Genomic DNA, 19,525 nt, shown 5'->3' on the forward strand with positions numbered 1-19,525 from the left:
CTGGCCTACGAAGAAGGACCGGTAACATCTGTATTATTTAAAGGATTTTTGGGAATATCATCATTTTGATGACGTTAATTTTTCCTGACAGGGAGAGTGGTAGTTTAGATCAGGAACACAGTTGTTCCGAGATCGATTTGAAGGCGTTTTTAATATTAAGATCATACCAAGCCTCGGGGTTCCTAGCTAGTTTAATGCATAAGTATTTGAAAACATCATTAACTATTTTAAATTTGTAATTGGGTATTGTTTCTCCCTTCTCCGGGTGCAGCCACAGTAGTTTGGAAATATTTCGGCTACCAAATTAACCACACAAAATCAGAAGTGCTCAATGTGACATTATTTTTGGTATGTTATTTGATGGGTTCGGGACTATGAGAATCATGTCATCTGCATACAGAGAAAGATGCAACATTTCTGTACCTATCTTTAGACCTTCCAAAGTTTATCTCAGCTTTATTGCTTAAAGGTTCTATTGCCAGGTCGACTAAAAGGAGGGGACAGGGGGCATCCCTGCCTGGTACCCCTATACAGTGTGAATGAGTTTGATGCCTTTCCATTAATTATTAAAGCAGCTTGAGGTTGGGAGTACAGGTTTTCAATAAGTTGACTAAAGTTGCCCTGAATTCCAAATTTGTGAAGTGTAAAGAATAAATGGCCCAATTTCACCTTATCGAAGGCCTTTTCTGCAACTATTGCTAAAAGACAGGCCTTTGGCAATGTCATATCTTTCTGTTTATCATTACTTGCCACCCAGTAGTGTGAGAGAATTAGTTGCAATTTTCTAATATTTGAAACGGAAGATCTATGCTTGATAAAACCGGTTTGGTCTTTGTGAATGAGTGTATGTAAAATGTTTGCCAATGTATTTGCTAGAATCTTTGTTAGAATTTTATAAACACTATTTAGTAGTGAGATAGGTCTGTGTGATTCGCACAGTGTTGGGTCTCTTCCTGGTTTCGCTATTAAGCTGATGTTTGCCTCTGTAAATCTGTTAGATATGTGTGATTTTCCTGAAAGGAGACAGTTCAACAGTTTTGTCAAATCGTTTGTTATATTAGTGTTAAAAATTTTGTAAAATTCACCTGGAAGGCCATCTGGTCCTGGTGTTTTTCCCAGGGGTAATTTGTTAATGACACCTCTAACTTCTTCTATTGAAATTGGGGAATTAAAGTTATCTAGGTCTGATGTGTGTAGTTTCGGGGTAACTATATTTGTCCAAAATTGATCTCTAAGGTGTGTGTCTATTTCAGTTGGGCTATAAAGATTGCTATAATATTCCACAAAAGCATTACTAATGCCTGAGTGATCTGTGATAGTCTGTTCTCCCTTTCTCAAACTAGTTATTATCTCTCTTGGTTTAGTTATTCTAGTGATGGCTGCTAGGTATTTGCCAGTTTTGTTACCGTATCTGTAGAGTTGGCCTGAGGTTCTTTTCAGTTTGGCTAATGCGCCATCCATTAGAAATGTGTCTCTTGTGTTTTTAGTATCATAATATTTGATTTGATTTGGAGTCGTGGGATTTTTAAGATATTTGGTATATGTGTTGTGGAGTTGATGGAGTAGTAGATCTGTTTTAGTTGTATGGAATTTTTTTTTTTTGACGAATAGTATGTGATGTAATAGTGCTCCTTTAAATCCGCTTTTGCGGTTTCCCAGAATAACATTGGTTGATCCAAGTGTCTACTTTTTTCCTCTCAAGTGTTCCCATTCTCTATTAAGGAAGGTGTGGTACTTTTTATCATTGTATAAGTTGGGAATCTCCATCTGTTTGGATTCCTTTCTATGGGGCTTAAATCTAGAGAAAGTTTTATTGGCGCATTATCTGATATAGTCATGTCTAAGAGATCAGCTGCTGTTGTCTTGGGGATCAAGACGGGTGAGATCAGGTAGTAGTCTATACGTGACAGGGTGCGTTTGGCTGCTGAAAGACAGGTGTAATCCTTTGTTTCGGGATTTCTATCTCTCCATATGTCTCTAACATTTAATATACCTCTAAATTTTGCTAAAACTCTGGAGTCTCTTTTGGAATATCTATTGCTAATTTTTCTGTTTGCAAGCGAGTCAGGGTTTTTGAAGCGGTCCAACGGTGACTGTGGGGCAATATTAAAGTCCCCTCCAATTATGAGAGGTAATGTAATATATGGGTTTAACTTTTTGTTAACCGAGTCCCAAAATTCCATTTTATTTTCAGGGGGTCCATAAACTCCACAGAGAACACAGACGAAGCCATGTAATCTCCACTTGGAGTATAATATATCTACCCTCTGTGTCTAATTCTGTTTTAAGAATTTTGTATGGTAGATGTTTTTTTATGGGAGATGTTTTTTTTTTAAAGAGAATGGCTATTCCTCTAGATCTGCGTGATTCGTAGGGTGTGTAGACTACCTCAGATACCCACTCCTGTTTTAGATGTTCTTTTTGTGTGAGATGAGTCTGTTAAGATGGCAATGTCTGTATTCCTTGATTTAAGATATTTTATGATAGCCTTACGTTTAATGGGGGATGTAATTCCTCCCACGTTCCATGTTATGATGTTAGTGTTTATAGTATTTTTAGGCATGAGTGTCTGTGTTGATATAATAGTATGGGTAACTCACGTCAGTGAATCTCAAACAGACCAGCATTTCCTTGTGCATTCCCATCGGTGGTATGATGTCATAGTAGTGGGTGTCATTTGTTTTAGGTCCTATTAGATATGTAGGAGAAATGTTATACAAAAATTGCAAAACAATCAATACATAGTCGGCATAAATCATGCATTTGAGGTGGTGGTGTCCTCAGGGTTCTAAGCTCTAATTTTTCACTGCAATTAACTGCTCTCACGGAGTGATAGTAAACATTGCAAAAATAAAAACAATAACTAAAGAAAACAACAAACAGTTTAACAACCTTTTTCTTATGACTATTTTAAGAGTGAACTGCTAAATTCCCTCACCCATGTTGAAGTAGGTTTACAAACCAGGTTAAGGAATTCTATATCCTCAAACATTTAATGATAGTTCGGATCACTTTTCAGGCCGCAAATATTCAGCTGTTTAGCTGTAGGATCATAAATCTTGATTACAACCCGCATTAGTGACCTTAGGTTTATTCATGTAGTATTTCTTACTGCTGCTTGCCTGTTGTCCTCCCTGTCTAGATATGTCTGTAACTGTTTCAGAGTGTCAAAGAATTTTTGACCTGCTGCAGTCTGTAGTTTCAGCCTCGCCTTGTTCAATAAGCTTTTTGCAGTATGGAGTGAACTCTCTTCTTCTCCTGGAGACTTCTATAGAATAGTCCTGGAAAATAAGCACTTTCTTGCCGTCATATTGGGGTGCTTCATTTTGACTAAAAGCTCTCAAGACAGCAATCTTATCCTTAAAATTAAGGTATTTAACCATGATGTGTCTTGGCTGTTTTTTTAAGATCTCTGTCTCCTCCTGTAGATCCAATCCGGTGTGCTCTCTCTACTTAAAGTGGTAGTGAAGTCTCTGGTATCTTAAGGAGACGTGGTAGAGTTATCTCTGCAAATTCAATGAGTGACAAGTTTAGTACTGATTCTGGTAGGCCCACAATGCGGATGTTATTTCTGCAGGACCTATTTTCAAGGTCGTCGATCTTCGCTGAAAGGGCCAAATTTTGCTTTTGTATGTTGGCAGTAGTAGTGTCCTGTGATCGCTAAAGATCCTCCGCTGTTGAGATGCGGTGTTCTACTTTTGATAATCTTGCAGAGAAATGTTTAAAGTCAGTCGCTAGAGAGTCCACCCCTGCCTGCAAGTGTTCAATTTTAGGGAGATAAAGTGCAGATAACTGCGCAACAATGGGATGTGTGTCAAGAGTAGATGGTGCAGTCTCATTGTCTTCCCTGCTTTCTTGTGAGTTATGAGTGTCAGCTTGGTGCTTCTGACGTTTATCTGCCCCTTTTCTCCAACATAGGTGTGTCCGGTCCACGGCGTCATCCTTACTTGTGGGATATTCTCTTCCCCAACAGGAAATGGCAAAGAGCCCAGCAAAGCTGGTCACATGATCCCTCCTAGGCTACGCCTTCCCCAGTCATTCTCTTTGCCGTTGTACAGGCAACATCTCCACGGAGATGGCTTAGAGTTTTTTAGTGTTTAACTGTAGTTTTTATTATTCAATCAAGAGTTTGTTATTTTAAAATAGTGCTGGTATGTACTATTTACTCTGAAACAGAAAAGAGATGAAGATTTCTGTTTGTAAGAGGAAAATGATTTTAGCAACCGTTACTAAAATCGATGGCTGTTTCCACACAGGACTGTTGAGAGGAATTAACTTCAGTTGGGGGAACAGTGAGCAGACTTTTGCTGCTTGAGGTATGACACATTCTAACAAGACGATGTAATGCTGGAAGCTGTCATTTTCCCTATGGGATCCGGTAAGCCATTTTTATTACAGAAAGAAAAAAAGGGCTTCACAAGGGCTTTTTAAGACTGTAGACATTTTCTGGGCTAAATCGATTTATATATTTTATACTCCATAGCCTTGAGGAATTTTTTTAATCTTGGGAATTATGTAAAATAACCGGCAGGCACTGTATTGGACACCTTATTCTCTAGGGGCTTTCCCTAATCATAGGCAGAGTCTCATTTTCGCGCCTCTATTGCGCACTTGTTTTTGAGAAGCATGACATGCAGATGCATGTGTGAGGAGCTCTGATACATAGAAAAGACTTTCTGAAGGCGTCATTTGGTATCGTATTCCCCTTTGGGCTTGGTTGGGTCTCAGCAAAGCAGATACCAGGGACTGTAAAGGGGTTAAATATAAAAACGGCTCCGGTTCCGTTATTTTAAGGGTTAAAGCTTCCAAATTTGGTGTGCAATATTTTTAAGGCTTTAAGACACTGTGGTGAAATTTTGGTGAATTTTGAACAATTCCTTCATACTTTTTCGCAATTGCAGTAATAAAGTGTGTTCAGTTTAAAATTTAAAGTGACAGTAACGGTTTATTTTAAAACGTTTTTTGTACTTTGTTATCAAGTTTTTGCCTGTTTAACATGTCTGAACTACCAGATAGACTGTGTTCTGAATGTGGGGAAGCCAAGGTTCCTTCTCATTTAAATAGATGTGATTTATGTGACACAAAATTTAGAGAAAATGATGCCCAAGATGATTCCTCAAGTGAGGGGAGTAAGCATGGTACTGCATCATCCCCTCCTTCGTCTACACCAGTCTTGCCCACACAGGAGGCCCCTAGTACATCTAGCGCGCCAATACTCCTTACTATGCAACAATTAACGGCTGTAATGGATAATTCTATCAAAAACATTTTAGCCAAAATGCCCACTTATCAGCGAAAGCGCGACTGCTCTGTTTTAGAAAATACTGAAGAGCATGAGGACGCTGATGATATTGGTTCTGAAGGGCCCCTACACCAGTCTGAGGGGGCCAGGGAGGTTTTGTCTGAGGGAGAAATTTCAGATTCAGGGAAAATTTCTCAACAAGCTGAACCTGATGTGATTACATTTAAATTTAAATTGGAACATCTCCGCGCTCTGCTTAAGGAGGTGTTATCCACTCTGGATGATTGTGAGAATTTGGTCATTCCAGAGAAACTATGTAAAATGGACAAGTTCCTAGAGGTCCCGGGGCCCCCCGAAGCTTTTCCTATACCCAAGCGGGTGGCGGACATTGTAAATAAAGAATGGGAAAGGCCCGGTATACCTTTCGTCCCTCCCCCCATATTTAAAAAATTGTTTCCTATGGTCGACCCCAGAAAGGACTTATGGCAGACAGTCCCCAAGGTCGAGGGGGCGGTTTCTACTCTAAACAAACGCACCACTATACCCATAGAAGATAGTTGTGCTTTCAAAGATCCTATGGATAAAAAATTAGAAGGTTTGCTTAAAAAGATGTTTGTTCAGCAAGGTTACCTTCTACAACCAATTTCATGCATTGTTCCTGTCACTACAGCAGCGTGTTTCTGGTTCGATGAGCTAGAAAAGGCGCTCAATAATAATTCTTCTTCTTATGAGGAGATTATGGACAGAATTCATGCTCTCAAATTGGCTAATTCTTTCACCCTAGACGCCACTTTGCAATTGGCTAGGTTAGCGGCGAAAAATTCTGGTTTTGCTATTGTGGCGCGCAGAGCGCTTTGGTTAAAATCTTGGTCAGCGGATGCGTCTTCCAAGAACAAATTGCTTAACATTCCTTTCAAGGGGAAAACGCTGTTTGGCCCTGACTTGAAAGAGATTATCTCTGATATCACTGGGGGCAAGGGCCACGACCTTCCTCAGGATAGGTCTTTCAAGGCCAAAAATAAACCTAATTTTCGTCCCTTTCGCAGAAACGGACCAGCCCCAAGTGCTACGTCCTCTAAGCAAGAGGGTAATACTTCTCAAGCCAAGCCAGTCTGGAGACCAATGCAAGGCTGGAACAAAGGAAAGCAGGCCAAGAAACCTGCCACTGCTACCAAGACAGCATGAGATGTTGGCCCCCGATCCGGGACCGGATCTGGTGGGGGGCAGACTCTCTCTCTTCGCTCAGGCTTGGGCAAGAGATGTTCTGGATCCTTGGGCACTAGAAATAGTCTCCCAAGGTTATCTTCTGGAATTCAAGGGGCTTCCCCCAAGGGGGAGGTTCCACAGGTCTCAATTGTCTTCAGACCACATAAAAAAACAGGCATTCTTACATTGTGTAGAAGACCTGTTAAAAATGGGAGTGATTCATCCTGTTCCATTAGGAGAACAAGGGATGGGGTTCTACTCCAATCTGTTCGTAGTTCCCAAAAAAGAGGGAACATTCAGACCAATCTTAGATCTCAAGATCCTAAACAAGTTTCTCAAGGTTCCATCGTTCAAAATGGAAACCATTCGAACAATTCTTCCTTCCATCCAGGAAGGTCAATTCATGACCACGGTGGATTTAAAGGATGCGTATCTACATATTCCTATCCACAAGGAACATCATCGGTTCCTAAGGTTCGCATTCCTGGACAAGCATTACCAGTTTGTGGCACTTCCGTTCGGATTAGCCACTGCTCCAAGGATTTTCACAAAGGTACTAGGGTCCCTTCTAGCGGTGCTAAGACCAAGGGGCATTGCAGTAGTACCTTACTTGGACGACATTCTGATTCAAGCGTCGTCCCTTCCTCAAGCAAAGGCTCACACGGACATTGTCCTGGCCTTTCTCAGATCTCACGGGTGGAAAGTGAACGTAGAAAAAAGTTCTCTATCTCCGTCAACAAGGGTTCCCTTCTTGGGAACAATAATAGACTCCTTAGAAATGAGGATTTTTCTGACAGAGGCCAGAAAATCAAAACTTCTAAACTCTTGTCAAATACTTCATTCTGTTCCTCTTCCTTCCATAGCGCAGTGCATGGAAGTAATAGGTTTGATGGTAGCGGCAATGGACATAGTTCCTTTTGCGCGAATTCATCTAAGACCATTACAACTGTGCATGCTCAGTCAGTGGAATGGGGACTATACAGACTTGTCTCCGACGATACAAGTAAATCAGAGGACCAGAGATTCACTCCGTTGGTGGCTGTCCCTGGACAACCTGTCACAGGGGATGAGCTTCCGCAGACCAGAGTGGGTCATTGTCACGACCGACGCCAGTCTGGTGGGCTGGGGCGCGGTCTGGGGACCCCTGAAAGCTCAGGGTCTTTGGTCTCGGGAAGAATCTCTTCTACCGATAAATATTCTGGAACTGAGAGCGATATTCAATGCTCTCAAGGCTTGGCCTCAGCTAGCAAAGGCCAAGTTCATACGGTTTCAATCAGACAACATGACGACTGTTGCGTACATCAACCATCAGGGGGGAACAAGGAGTTCCCTGGCGATGGAAGAAGTGACCAAAATCATTCAATGGGCGGAGACTCACTCCTGCTACTTGTCTGCAATCCACATCCCAGGAGTGGAAAATTGGGAAGCGGATTTTCTGAGTCGTCAGACATTTCATCCGGGGGAGTGGGAACTCCATCCGGAAATCTTTGCCCAAATTACTCAATTGTGGGGCATTCCAGACATGGATCTGATGGCCTCTCGTCAGAACTTCAAGGTTCCTTGCTACGGGTCCAGATCCAGGGATCCCAAGGCGACTCTAGTAGATGCACTAGTAGCACCTTGGACCTTCAAACTAGCTTATGTATTCCCGCCGTTTCCTCTCATCCCCAGGCTGGTAGCCAGGATCAATCAGGAGAGAGCATCGGTGATCTTGATAGCTCCTGCGTGGCCACGCAGGACTTGGTATGCAGACCTGGTGAATATGTCATCGGCTCCACCATGGAAGCTACCTTTGAGACGAGACCTTCTTGTTCAAGGTCCGTTCGAACATCCGAATCTGGTCTCACTCCAACTGACTGCTTGGAGATTGAACGCTTGATCTTATCAAAGCGAGGGTTCTCAGATTCTGTCATTGATACTCTTGTTCAGGCCAGAAAGCCTGTAACTAGAAAAATTTACCACAAAATATGGAAAAAATATATCTGTTGGTGTGAATCTAAAGGATTCCCTTGGGACAAGGTAAAAATTCCTAAGATTCTATCCTTTCTTCAAGAAGGTTTGGAGAAAGGATTATCTGCTAGTTCCTTGAAGGGACAGATTTCTGCCTTGTCTGTGTTACTTCACAAAAAGCTGGCAGCTGTGCCAGATGTTCAAGCCTTTGTTCAGGCTCTGGTTAGAATCAAGCCTGTTTACAAACCTTTGACTCCTCCTTGGAGTCTCAATTTAGTTCTTTCAGTTCTTCAGGGGGTTCCGTTTGAACCCTTACATTCCGTTGATATTAAGTTATTATCTTGGAAAGTTTTGTTTTTGGTTGCAATTTCTTCTGCTAGAAGAGTTTCAGAATTATCTGCTCTGCAGTGTTCTCCTCCTTATCTGGTGTTCCATGCAGATAAGGTGGTTTTACGTACTAAACCTGGTTTTCTTCCGAAAGTTGTTTCTAACAAAAACATTAACCAGGAGATAGTCGTGCCTTCTTTGTGTCCGAATCCAGTTTCAAAGAAGGAACGTTTGTTGCACAATTTGGATGTTGTTCGTGCTCTAAAATTCTATTTAGATGCTACAAAGGATTTTAGACAAACATCTTCCTTGTTTGTTGTTTATTCTGGTAAAAGGAGAGGTCAAAAAGCAACTTCTACCTCTCTCTCTTTTTGGATTAAAAGCATCATCAGATTGGCTTATGAGACTGCCGGACGGCAGCCTCCTGAAAGAATCACAGCTCATTCCACTAGGGCTGTGGCTTCCACATGGGCCTTCAAGAACGAGGCTTCTGTTGATCAGATATGTAAGGCAGCGACTTGGTCTTCACTGCACACTTTTACTAAATTTTACAAGTTTGATACTTTTGCTTCTTCTGAGGCTATTTTTGGGAGAAAGGTTTTGCAAGCCGTGGTGCCTTCCATCTAGGTGACCTGATTTGCTCCCTCCCTTCATCCGTGTCCTAAAGCTTTGGTATTGGTTCCCACAAGTAAGGATGACGCCGTGGACCGGACACACCTATGTTGGAGAAAACAGAATTTATGTTTACCTGATAAATTACTTTCTCCAACGGTGTGTCCGGTCCACGGCCCGCCCTGGTTTTTTAATCAGGTCTGATCATTTATTTTCTTTAACTACAGTCACCACGGTATCATATGGTTTCTCCTATGCAAATATTCCTCCTTTACGTCGGTCGAATGACTGGGGAAGGCGGAGCCTAGGAGGGATCATGTGACCAGCTTTGCTGGGCTCTTTGCCATTTCCTGTTGGGGAAGAGAATATCCCACAAGTAAGGATGACGCCGTGGACCGGACACACCGTTGGAGAAAGTAATTTATCAGGTAAACATAAATTCTGTTTTTGTTTGGCTGCCATTTTGCCTGTTGCTTTTTTGAAGCTTTCTTAGTAGTTCTGCATCCAGGTATGGATCTTAGTGTGCAGATCTTCCACTTATGTATGATATGTTAGCAGCAGGTCAGGATCATTCAATTTAAGCTGGTAGGTGAGGGAATAAAGTTCAACATCTGTTTCCATCATTTTAAAAGTGACACTGGCTAGCTTAATGGCTGCTTACCCCCAGAGTAATGTAGGCTAGTATGATCATCACTGAGATTGTGTCGTGTAGCTGTGGAATCTCAGGTCCAAGTTAGTGTCCAGCACTCACTGGAAGCTTAGCCCAATGTGTCCTTTACCTCAAGTGCCACGCGTGCAGTACCGTCAATGTTAGTTGTGGCCTTGTGTTCCAGCGCCTGAACGGCGTCATTTAGATGTTGTGCTTCCAGTGGTGGAATCCGATGCTGGCTCTCCTCCTTATGCTCCGGGCTGAGAACTAAGTACTTCTCTGCCTATGGCAAGCTCTAGAGCGGGCTAGGAGCAGTTTAAGGGATATTTTTGAGTTAGCTTGCACGGAGCTCCGTGTTGCTGCGACTGCTTCCTTAACCCTCCCACCGGAAGTCAATACAAGATTTATTAATGTTCCATTGTAAACAGACCACACCACTGTGAGCAAACTGCAGAAATAATCTCAGAACAAAACTTTATTTATTGCACTTTTGTTGTCCGTTTTTGTTTTCCCAATGCTACTGCTTCATGTTATCTTATTGTAATAATATTCTCTCCCCTCAGTGAAGCCCCTGCGTCCCCCAGCACACAAGAAGCCATTCAGGGTATGCTGTGTATGGCCAATCTTCAAGCATCGTCGTCCTCTTCCTGCACTCCTGCTGCCAGCTTGCAGGCCTGGTGGGCATCGGGGCAGGAGAGTGGAGCTGGGACGCCGGGTCAGCATGGAGGCATTAAAGGTTCTGGAAGCAGCAATAAAACTGGCAGCAATGGTACCAGCAGCACTGGAAGCAAAGTAATCATCCGGCCTGGCAAAAGACCAGTAAAACGTCCTGCACATCACAGTATGGATAGCGATGACGAGGATAGTACAGATGAGCAGGAGACACTGGGAGCCTGTTTTAAAGATTCAGAGTACAGTGAGTAAAACCCTTGGTTAGTATTTGTGTGGACAACAGGTGAAAGATGGATGAGTGACTGAGGGTTGGGGTGCTTGTTTGCCGAGTATTTCTCTTTGATAGCTGGTCAAGCAGTCTTCTTATGGAAAATGTCTGGCTAAGATACAGAGTGGTACAGAAAGATTTGCAAAACAAGACCTGTAACTTATTTACCCATTAAATAACAATATTTGGTTGAAGATATGTGTGAGTAGCACTCTCTTTATATCAGTCTTTCTCTTTATTTATGAAAATTGCTGACAAAAATCCTCTTCTTACCTTTGAATTTATTGTGCTATAGACATTAGTGGTTTTATTCTGTTTCTACAGTTTACCCTTCTCTGGAATCTGATGACGACGACCCTGCTTTTAGATCACGTCCAAAGAAGAAGAAACAGACGGACGACGCTCCGTGGAACCCAAAAGGTACTAATATGGTGAAACCAAAACCCGTATGATCCCTTACTTGAGAGTAGGTTCAAATCTTAATGTGTTTTTAGTTGAGATTTGTATCATTTAAAAAAAAGAAATAAACAACTATTCTTTAATAGCATACATTTATTTTGCTTAAAGTCTTCAGTTTTAGTTCACACATTTTTGTTTCTACTCCCTCATAACTTGGCAAAGTATACACACACAAGTTTTTTTTGTTACTAATGTTTATGAGAGCAAAGTTAAAAATAAAAAAAGTAATTTTGGTGGAGGGCACACAAGCAAAGGCTCAGATTCAAATAAATGTGATATAAAAAAACATGATTATGGACTGCACTCGCAGATTAAACTGGGTTCATTTCTCATGTCATGGGCAATGCTTCCAAAATAAACGGGGTGCAATACTTGTAACCTAAACTGGGTGTATTTCTCTTGACAAAGGAATCGAAACACAGAGCAAAATCTTCAGGCGGTTAAAGGGACATGAAATCCAGAATTTTTCTTTCATGATTCAGATAGAGCATGCAATTTTAAACATCTTTCCAATTTGCTTCTATTTTCTATTCAGCTTCATTCTCTTGGTAACCTTTATTGAAAGGGAAGCAGTGCACTACTGGAAGTAAGCCAATGATAAGATGTATATTTATACAGCCACCAATCAGTAGCTATATTCTAGCTCCTGAGCTTACTTAGGTATGATTTTCAACAAAGGATACCATGAGAACCACTATTATGACGTTCCCTGCTGTCCTAACACCACTGGGCTTTACCACCGTTAGGGCGGCAGGGAACCTCCTACCTTTATATGGTGTCGGACTGAGGGGCATACCTAGCAGCGTAGGCAATCCCCATGATCCGATCCCGGCCTTGAAATCATGTGATCGCATCAACGATCACATGATTTAATTTTTTCAGCAAGTGTTTACATCTTGAACACTTGATACCGGCATGAAGGGGGTAAATATGTATGCTCTATCTGAATCATGAAAGAAAATGTTTGGGTTTCACGTCCCTTTAACCTCTTGCGTACAAAAAATTCAGAGGAAATTACCTGACACTCACATGCTTAAAATTCTAAAAACATAAAAGGAATTTGGTGTAGGTTTTAGCGAAGAGATAAAATGTGAATGTTCTTTTTGTCATTGAATGAGCTGCGCTGGTAGCACAGTGTACGTTTGTGACAGTAAACGTAAAAGTGTTTGTTAATGCAGATCTCTGACCAGCCAGTGTATATTGCTATACAATAGAATCATTCTTGTGTAACATAGTGAGGGTTGCAGCGACCTGATCTGCAGAGCCCTAACTTGTGAATGAGAATTGTAGCTGCATTTTGCTCGCATACTCTAGAGAGGAATATCGTGGAAATGTGCTTTGATTACATACTGGTGATACATTCAGGATTTCTTCCCAGTAACATGACTTAAAGGGATAGTAAACCCCCAAATTTTCTTTTATGATTCAGATAGAACATAAAATTTTAAACAACTTTCCAATTTAATTCTATTATCAAATTTTCTTCATTCTCTTGTTATCCATTGCTGAAGAAGCTGAAAATATCTATTTAGCCAATCACAAGAGACAAATGTGTGCAGGCACCAATTAGCAGCCGCTCCCACTAGTGTATGATATGTGCGTATTACTTTTTTTAACAAGGGATACTAAGAGAACGAAGCACATTTGAAAATAGAAGTGAATTTAAAAGTGTCTTAAAATGACCTACTCTATCTGAATCATGCAAGTTTAATTTTGACTTTCCTATCCCTTTAAAAGTAGCTGTAATATTGGTTTAACTATTTTTTGTTTTGTTAAAAAATAAAATCTATTTCATCAGCTACATATTATGTATGTTTTATGTTTTATTTTATGATAATGGTAGAGTTTCTTCTTTTACCTCTGACAGCTCGTGTCACTCCAACACTCCCCAAACAAGCACGTCCTGTTCGTGAGGGTACACGCGTGGCTTCAGTGGAAACGGGGCTGGCTGTGGCTGCAGCTAAACTTTCCCAGCAGGTAAGAGTTATACGAGAGAGGCACGTTAAGTCATTTTTTACAGTTTTATGTGTCATGGCAACATATGTCCGACTCCTCCTTTTCTACATATACTTCCCTTTTCTTCCAGTCTACTTTCCTTTCTGTGAGCGGAGGGTGCATACCAGGAGCTCCTATGCTCGTCATATAATGTATTAGTGTTAATGGGTTCAGATTGGTGAATTTAATTGAATCTGCTACAATTTTAAGTTACTATGACTAAATTAAGGTTGGCTGCCCCTAGCATTGGTCGGGAACAATACCATATTTTATACAATATGACAGAGATGGTAAATACAGTTTGCATTAAATGAGACCCTAACAGTGGTGATATATTTATACCAACCAATAGTCACTGCTGAGAAGAAAAGATCTGAATACACATACATTTTTATACGTATTCAGCCCTGGTGTAAAGATGCTGATATGGCTAATATTGCTTACCGGTGCCTCTGAGCACTGAACCATACAATACAGAAGATTGCATAGATTTAAAGGGACAGTAAAGTAAATGTTCTTTTATTATTCAAATTGAGCATGCAATTTTAAATAACTTTCTAATTTAATTTTGTCTAATTTGCAAATTTCTCTTGGTATCCTTTGTTGAAAATCATACTTGGGCTCAGGAGAAGCAATGCACTACTGTGAGCTAGCTAGTAATTGGTGGCTTCAAATAAATATGCCTCTTGTCATTTGCTCACCTGTGTTCAGCTAGCTCCATTAGTGCGTCTTTGCTCCTTCAACAAAGAACACCATGATAGTGAAGCAAATTTGATAAAAGAAGTAAACTGGAAAGTTCACAATTGTATGCTCTATATGAATCATGAAAGAAAAAAATTGGGGTTTGTGTCCCTTTAATTGGACAGATCTGAGCTGGATGGGTTCAGCCCTTTGTTTACAGGGATAACAAATGTAGACACTGAACCATTCATGATTTACCATTAAAGGGACACTGAACCCAATTTTCTTCTTTTGTGATTCAGATAGAGCATGGCATTTCAAGCAACTTTCTAATTTACTCCTATTAATTTTTCTTTGCTTCATTCTCTTTGTATCTTTATTTGAAAAGCAAAAATTTACGTTTAGAAGCCGGCTCATTTCTGATGAATAACCTGGGTTGTTCTTGCTGATAATTTCATCCACCAATTAACAAGTACTGTCCAATGTCTGAACCAAAAATTGTCTGACTCCTTAGCTTAGATGCCTTCTTTTTCAAATAAAGATAGCAAGAGAACAAAGAAAATTTGATAATAGGAGTAAATTAGAAAGTTGCTTAAAATTGCATGCTCTATCTGAATCACGAAAGAAAAAAAATTGGGTTCAGTGTCCCTTTTAACTAACTTTTGCACCATAATCTTCTATGGTTTTTTTTTTTCTGTCTAACTTTGTGCATGATAGCAACGTGAGATAACTTTAGTTAAATGGATTATTAAATTTAGAATTTTTTTTTTTTAACCCGTAGACTCGGAGCAACTATAAGTTATTCAGTGCCAACTTCCTAGTTTAAATTTTAGCCCCAATTTTGTAATTTGTAATATTCTAGTTAGGTGGTTAAGAAAAAAACGTTAAGAATGTTGAATGCTTTCCAATGCTTTTTCCTGGAATCCTGGAGCTGCCCATATTTGGTAGAGGCCTCCTCGTTACTGTTGTACCTGCGTGTTTTACTTGTCATAGAACAGGTTTTTCTCTCCTCTCTTGGCATGAGGCACATAGAAGTGATAATATGGGGGGGGGGGGGTAGCTAAACTCCAGATGCATGTCCGTATGTCCTGTTAGTTTGGGCATGAAGAAAATATTCCCATGGCTGAATCCATGTTATGGTAGAACTGAAACTGAATAATGTGCAGCTGTGAGTCCGATCCAATTGTACAATTTACTGTATTTTAAAGGGACACTAATCCAATATTTTTTTCTTTCATAATTCAGATAAAGCATGCAATTTTAAATAAGTTTCTAATTTTCTCCTATTAACAATTTTTCTTTATTTGAACAAGCAAGAATGTAAAGCTTAGGAGCCGGCCCATTTCTTTCTAATGACACACTGAATCCATGGATCATCATCAATTACTGTTGGGAAACTCACTCCTGGCCAGCAGGAGGCGGCAAAGAGCACCACAGGAAACTGTTAAGTATCACTTCCCTTCCCACAACTCCCAGTCATTCTATTTGCCTACGTTAAGAGCAAGGAGGTGGTAAAGTTTCGGTGTCTGGAAGAAAATTCTTCAATCAATGTTTTATTATTTTTCAGCAGTGCCAGATTGTCCTGCTTTCTCCTGGGGTTTAGCTGTAGCCCATATCAGTCTCTCTTCAGTCGAGCAGTGGTTGCTTTTAAGCAATTGGGTACTTGTGGGGTATAATCCCCACTGCGCCTCCCAAACAGTTATTGCTGCCCTAACTTGAAAGCCTGAGTAAGATTATTCAGTCTTTCTTCTTTCCACAGATCCATGTGAGGGAGAAGGCCCTCTCAAACCAGATGAGCTGTCCTGCTGCCGGACAGATCTACATTCAGGTAAGTGCCGAATTTAATTTTCGGACACAAGAAAGGAAATATATGGCACTTTAACAGTTAGTTCTGTTTGGGACATTAATACATTTGATTCTATTATGGTTAATGGGATAAGGTGTGGCAGTTGTGCAGGCACTGGGGACTAGAAACGTTTATTAATGAGGCTCAGTAGTGTTTTGTGTCCGTTGTATTACAGACAGGGTTCTCAGAGAGGAAGAAGTTAACTTTCAAATAAATGTTAAGTTTTCCTGCTTGTGAATGGGACAACCCCGTTCGGATCCTGAGTTGGTCTGAAGTGTAGAGCGGAAGAGCGGTCTCAGGTCTGACAGCAAAATGGAATTTTCTATGTTAGGGGACCGTTAGAGCGCAAGGGCGCCATTTTTAAGGGGCTGCGTAGATGTGTTTGTGTCATCTGAGCATGCATTGTGATTAGACTTTGTATTTTGCATCTCTGCTTTTATAAGCGTTTCAGGAGGCTGCATGATGGTGCCAGTGTCCTGCTGGGGTAAGTCGATGATTCTGCAAGGATTCCTCATATTTAGTCGACGGAGTGAAGCTTCATTCCGTACAGACTTTTGACCACGCCTCCTCCCTTGCATTATCGGAGCGGCGCCATTTAAGAGGAGCTGAGCGCATATTTTAACTCCGCCTCGTTCTCCAGATTGAGAACGGAACGGAGTTGTTGTTCTGTCTACCTCGAATTGCTAAAGCATATGAATGCTATTTCCTAATCTAGATGCCTCTGGGAGTATAGTAGAATATCTCCTATTTAAGATGTTTGTGTTAAAAAGGCAGGCTGCTATAGCATTATGGTTAAACTCTAGACCTTGTGATACCTTAGTGGCATGAGAGTTTTTACAGTATGCTCATTCAAACATACGGATGTCATGTATATCACTTGCTAGTTTTTTCCTGTGATATAGACATAGGGTATGAAGATATCTTGATATGTTTTGTTTTGCAAATAAAGTCAGAATGAGGAACATACTGCTTTATACTATCATCTGTTCCTTTGGGGATATATATTATAAATGTTCTTTTTAATTTATATATTATATTTTAAATATTATAGAATATTTAAGAATTTAAGATTTTATAAGATCATTTTTTTTTATAGAAATAATGTTTTTCTTTTCTGCAGTTTTTTTTCCCCTCTAAGAAGTAGGTTAGATGTTTCAATATGAGCCTATGTCTCCCAGGATGATGCTGTTTAGGCAATACCACAGCTATCTCCTTTTTATGTCCCAAGCAGTGCACTGCAGTTCCTCTAAATCTCCATGAGTAGTATGTTTGCCTCCAGATTTTGCAGCTCATGTATTCTCTGCGATACCTGTGGTTTTGTATGTTTTTTCCTTTCTTTCAGGAACTATGCAAGAGGATTTGTTATATTTTAGATTGTAAGGTTTCTGCTCCATATTTTACTATGCTGGTGACACTCTCTCTTCTGTGCTGGTGAGGAGTTTTTGCCGGTAGGATTCTGAATGTGAATTCTCAGATTTGGACAGTTTAATTCCTTCATCTGACGCTGAAGTCATATCATTCAGATGTATGCTTGATCACCTCATGTAGTTTTAAAGGTGGTTTTGGCTACTTGGACGACATCGATCCCTTGTCGTTGTCAACCTTTTGAAAGTTTGTGAATTTTATCATTTCAATGATGTTCCTTCCTATGAGGAAGTGTTTCCGGATGTGCCTGCGATATTGTCACAGGAATAGGATAAGCTAGGGATACCATCTCCCTGTCTCCCATCCTTTAAGGGACTTTCCTGTCACTGATTCCATTATAATGCACAGTACCCTGAGTAGAAGGGAGTTTCTCCAACATAGGTGTGTCCGGTCCACGGCGTCATCCTTACTTGTGGGATATTCTCCTCCCCAACAGGAAATGGCAAAGAGCCCAGCAAAGCTGGTCACATGATCCCTCCTAGGCTCCGCCTTCCCCAGTCATTCTCTTTGCCGTTGTACAGGCAACATCTCCACGGAGATGGCTTAGAGTTTTTTGGTGTTTAACTGTAGTTTTTATTATTCAATCAAGAGTTTGTTATTTTAAAATAGTGCTGGTATGTACTATTTACTCTGAAACAGAAAGGTGATGAAGATTTCTGTTTGTAAGAGGAAAATGATTTAAGCAACCGTTACTAAAATCGATGGCTGTTTCCACACAGGACTGTTGAGAGGAATTAACTTCAGTTGGGGGAAACAGTGAGCAGACTTTTGCTGCTTGAGGTATGACACATTTCTAACAAGACGATGTAATGCTGGAAGCTGTCATTTTCCCTATGGGATCCGGTAAGCCATTTTTATTACATAAGAAAAAAAGGGCTTCACAAGGGCTTTTAAGACTGTAGACATTTTCTGGGCTAAAACGATTGATATATAAGCATATTTTAATACTTCATAGCTTTGAGGAATTATTTTATTCTTGGGAATTATGTAAAATAACCGGCAGGCACTGTATTGGACACCTTATTCTCTAGGGGCTTTCCCTAATCATAGGCAGAGCCTCATTTTCGCGCCTCTATTGCGCACTTGTTTTTGGGAAGCATGACATGCAGATGCATGTGTGAGGAGCTCTGATACATAGAAAAGACTTTCTGAAGGCGTCATTTGGTATCATATTCCCCTTTGGGCTTGGTTGGGTCTCAGCAAAGCAGATACCAGGGACTGTAAAGGGGTTAAATATAAAAACGGCTCCGGTTCCGTTATTTTAAGAGTTAAAGCTTTCAAATTTGGTGTGCAATACTTTTAAGGCTTTAAGACACTGTGGTGAAATTTTGGTGAATTTTGAACAATTCCTTCATACTTTTTCACATTTGCAGTAATAAAGTGTGTTCAGTTTAAAATTTAAAGTGACAGTAACGGTTTTATTTTAAAACGTTTTTTGTACTTTGTTATCAAGTTTATGCCTGTTTAACATGTCTGAACTGCCAGATAGACTGTGTTCTGTATGTGGGGAAGCCAAGGTTCCTTCTCATTTAAATAGATGTGATTTATGTGACACAAAATTTAGAGAAAATTATGCCCAAGATGATTCCTCAAGTGAGGGGAGTAAGCATGGTACTGCATCATCCCCTCCTTCGTCTACACCAGTCTTGCCCACACAGGAGGCCCCTAGTACATCTAGTGCGCCAATACTCCTTACTATGCAACAATTAACGGCTGTAATGGATAATTCTATCAAAAACATTTTAGCCAAAATGCCCACTTATCAGCGAAAGCGCGACTGCTCTGTTTTAGAAAATACTGAAGAGCATGAGGACGCTGATGATATTGGTTCTGAAGTGCCCCTACACCAATCTGAGGGGGCCAGGGAGGTTTTGTCTGAGGGAGAAATTTCAGATTCAGGGAAAATTTCTCAACAAGCTGAACCTGATGTAATTACTTTCAAATTTAAATTGGAACATCTCCGCGCCCTGCTTAAGGAGGTGTTATCTACTCTGGATGATTGTGAGAATTTGGTCATTCCAGAGAAATTATGTAAAATGGACAAGTTCCTAGAGGTCCCGGGGCCCCCCGAAGCTTTTCCTATACCCAAGCGGGTGGCGGACATTGTAAACAAAGAATGGGAAAGGCCCGGCATACCTTTCGTCCCTCCCCCTATATTTAAGAAATTGTTTCCTATGGTCGACCCCAGAAAGG

At 40.6% G+C, this 19,525-nt stretch overlaps 1 protein-coding gene across 2 annotated transcripts in view; it reads left to right on the forward strand.

Moving 5' to 3' along the window:
• PHF8 (PHD finger protein 8) overlaps positions 1 to 19,525 on the forward strand; it is a 95,972-nt gene that overhangs the window by 39,301 nt on the left and 37,146 nt on the right. For both annotated transcript variants that reach the window (XM_053695342.1, XM_053695343.1), the window contains exons 18-20: positions 10,550 to 10,902; positions 11,251 to 11,346; positions 13,253 to 13,362. In XM_053695342.1, the coding sequence (XP_053551317.1) occupies positions 10,550 to 10,902; positions 11,251 to 11,346; positions 13,253 to 13,362 (559 nt within the window). The remainder of the gene's footprint in view (positions 1 to 10,549; positions 10,903 to 11,250; positions 11,347 to 13,252; positions 13,363 to 19,525) is intronic.

The sequence above is a fragment of the Bombina bombina genome, chromosome 12, assembly GCF_027579735.1.
Source record: "Bombina bombina isolate aBomBom1 chromosome 12, aBomBom1.pri, whole genome shotgun sequence".
Taxonomy (NCBI): domain Eukaryota; kingdom Metazoa; phylum Chordata; class Amphibia; order Anura; family Bombinatoridae; genus Bombina; species Bombina bombina.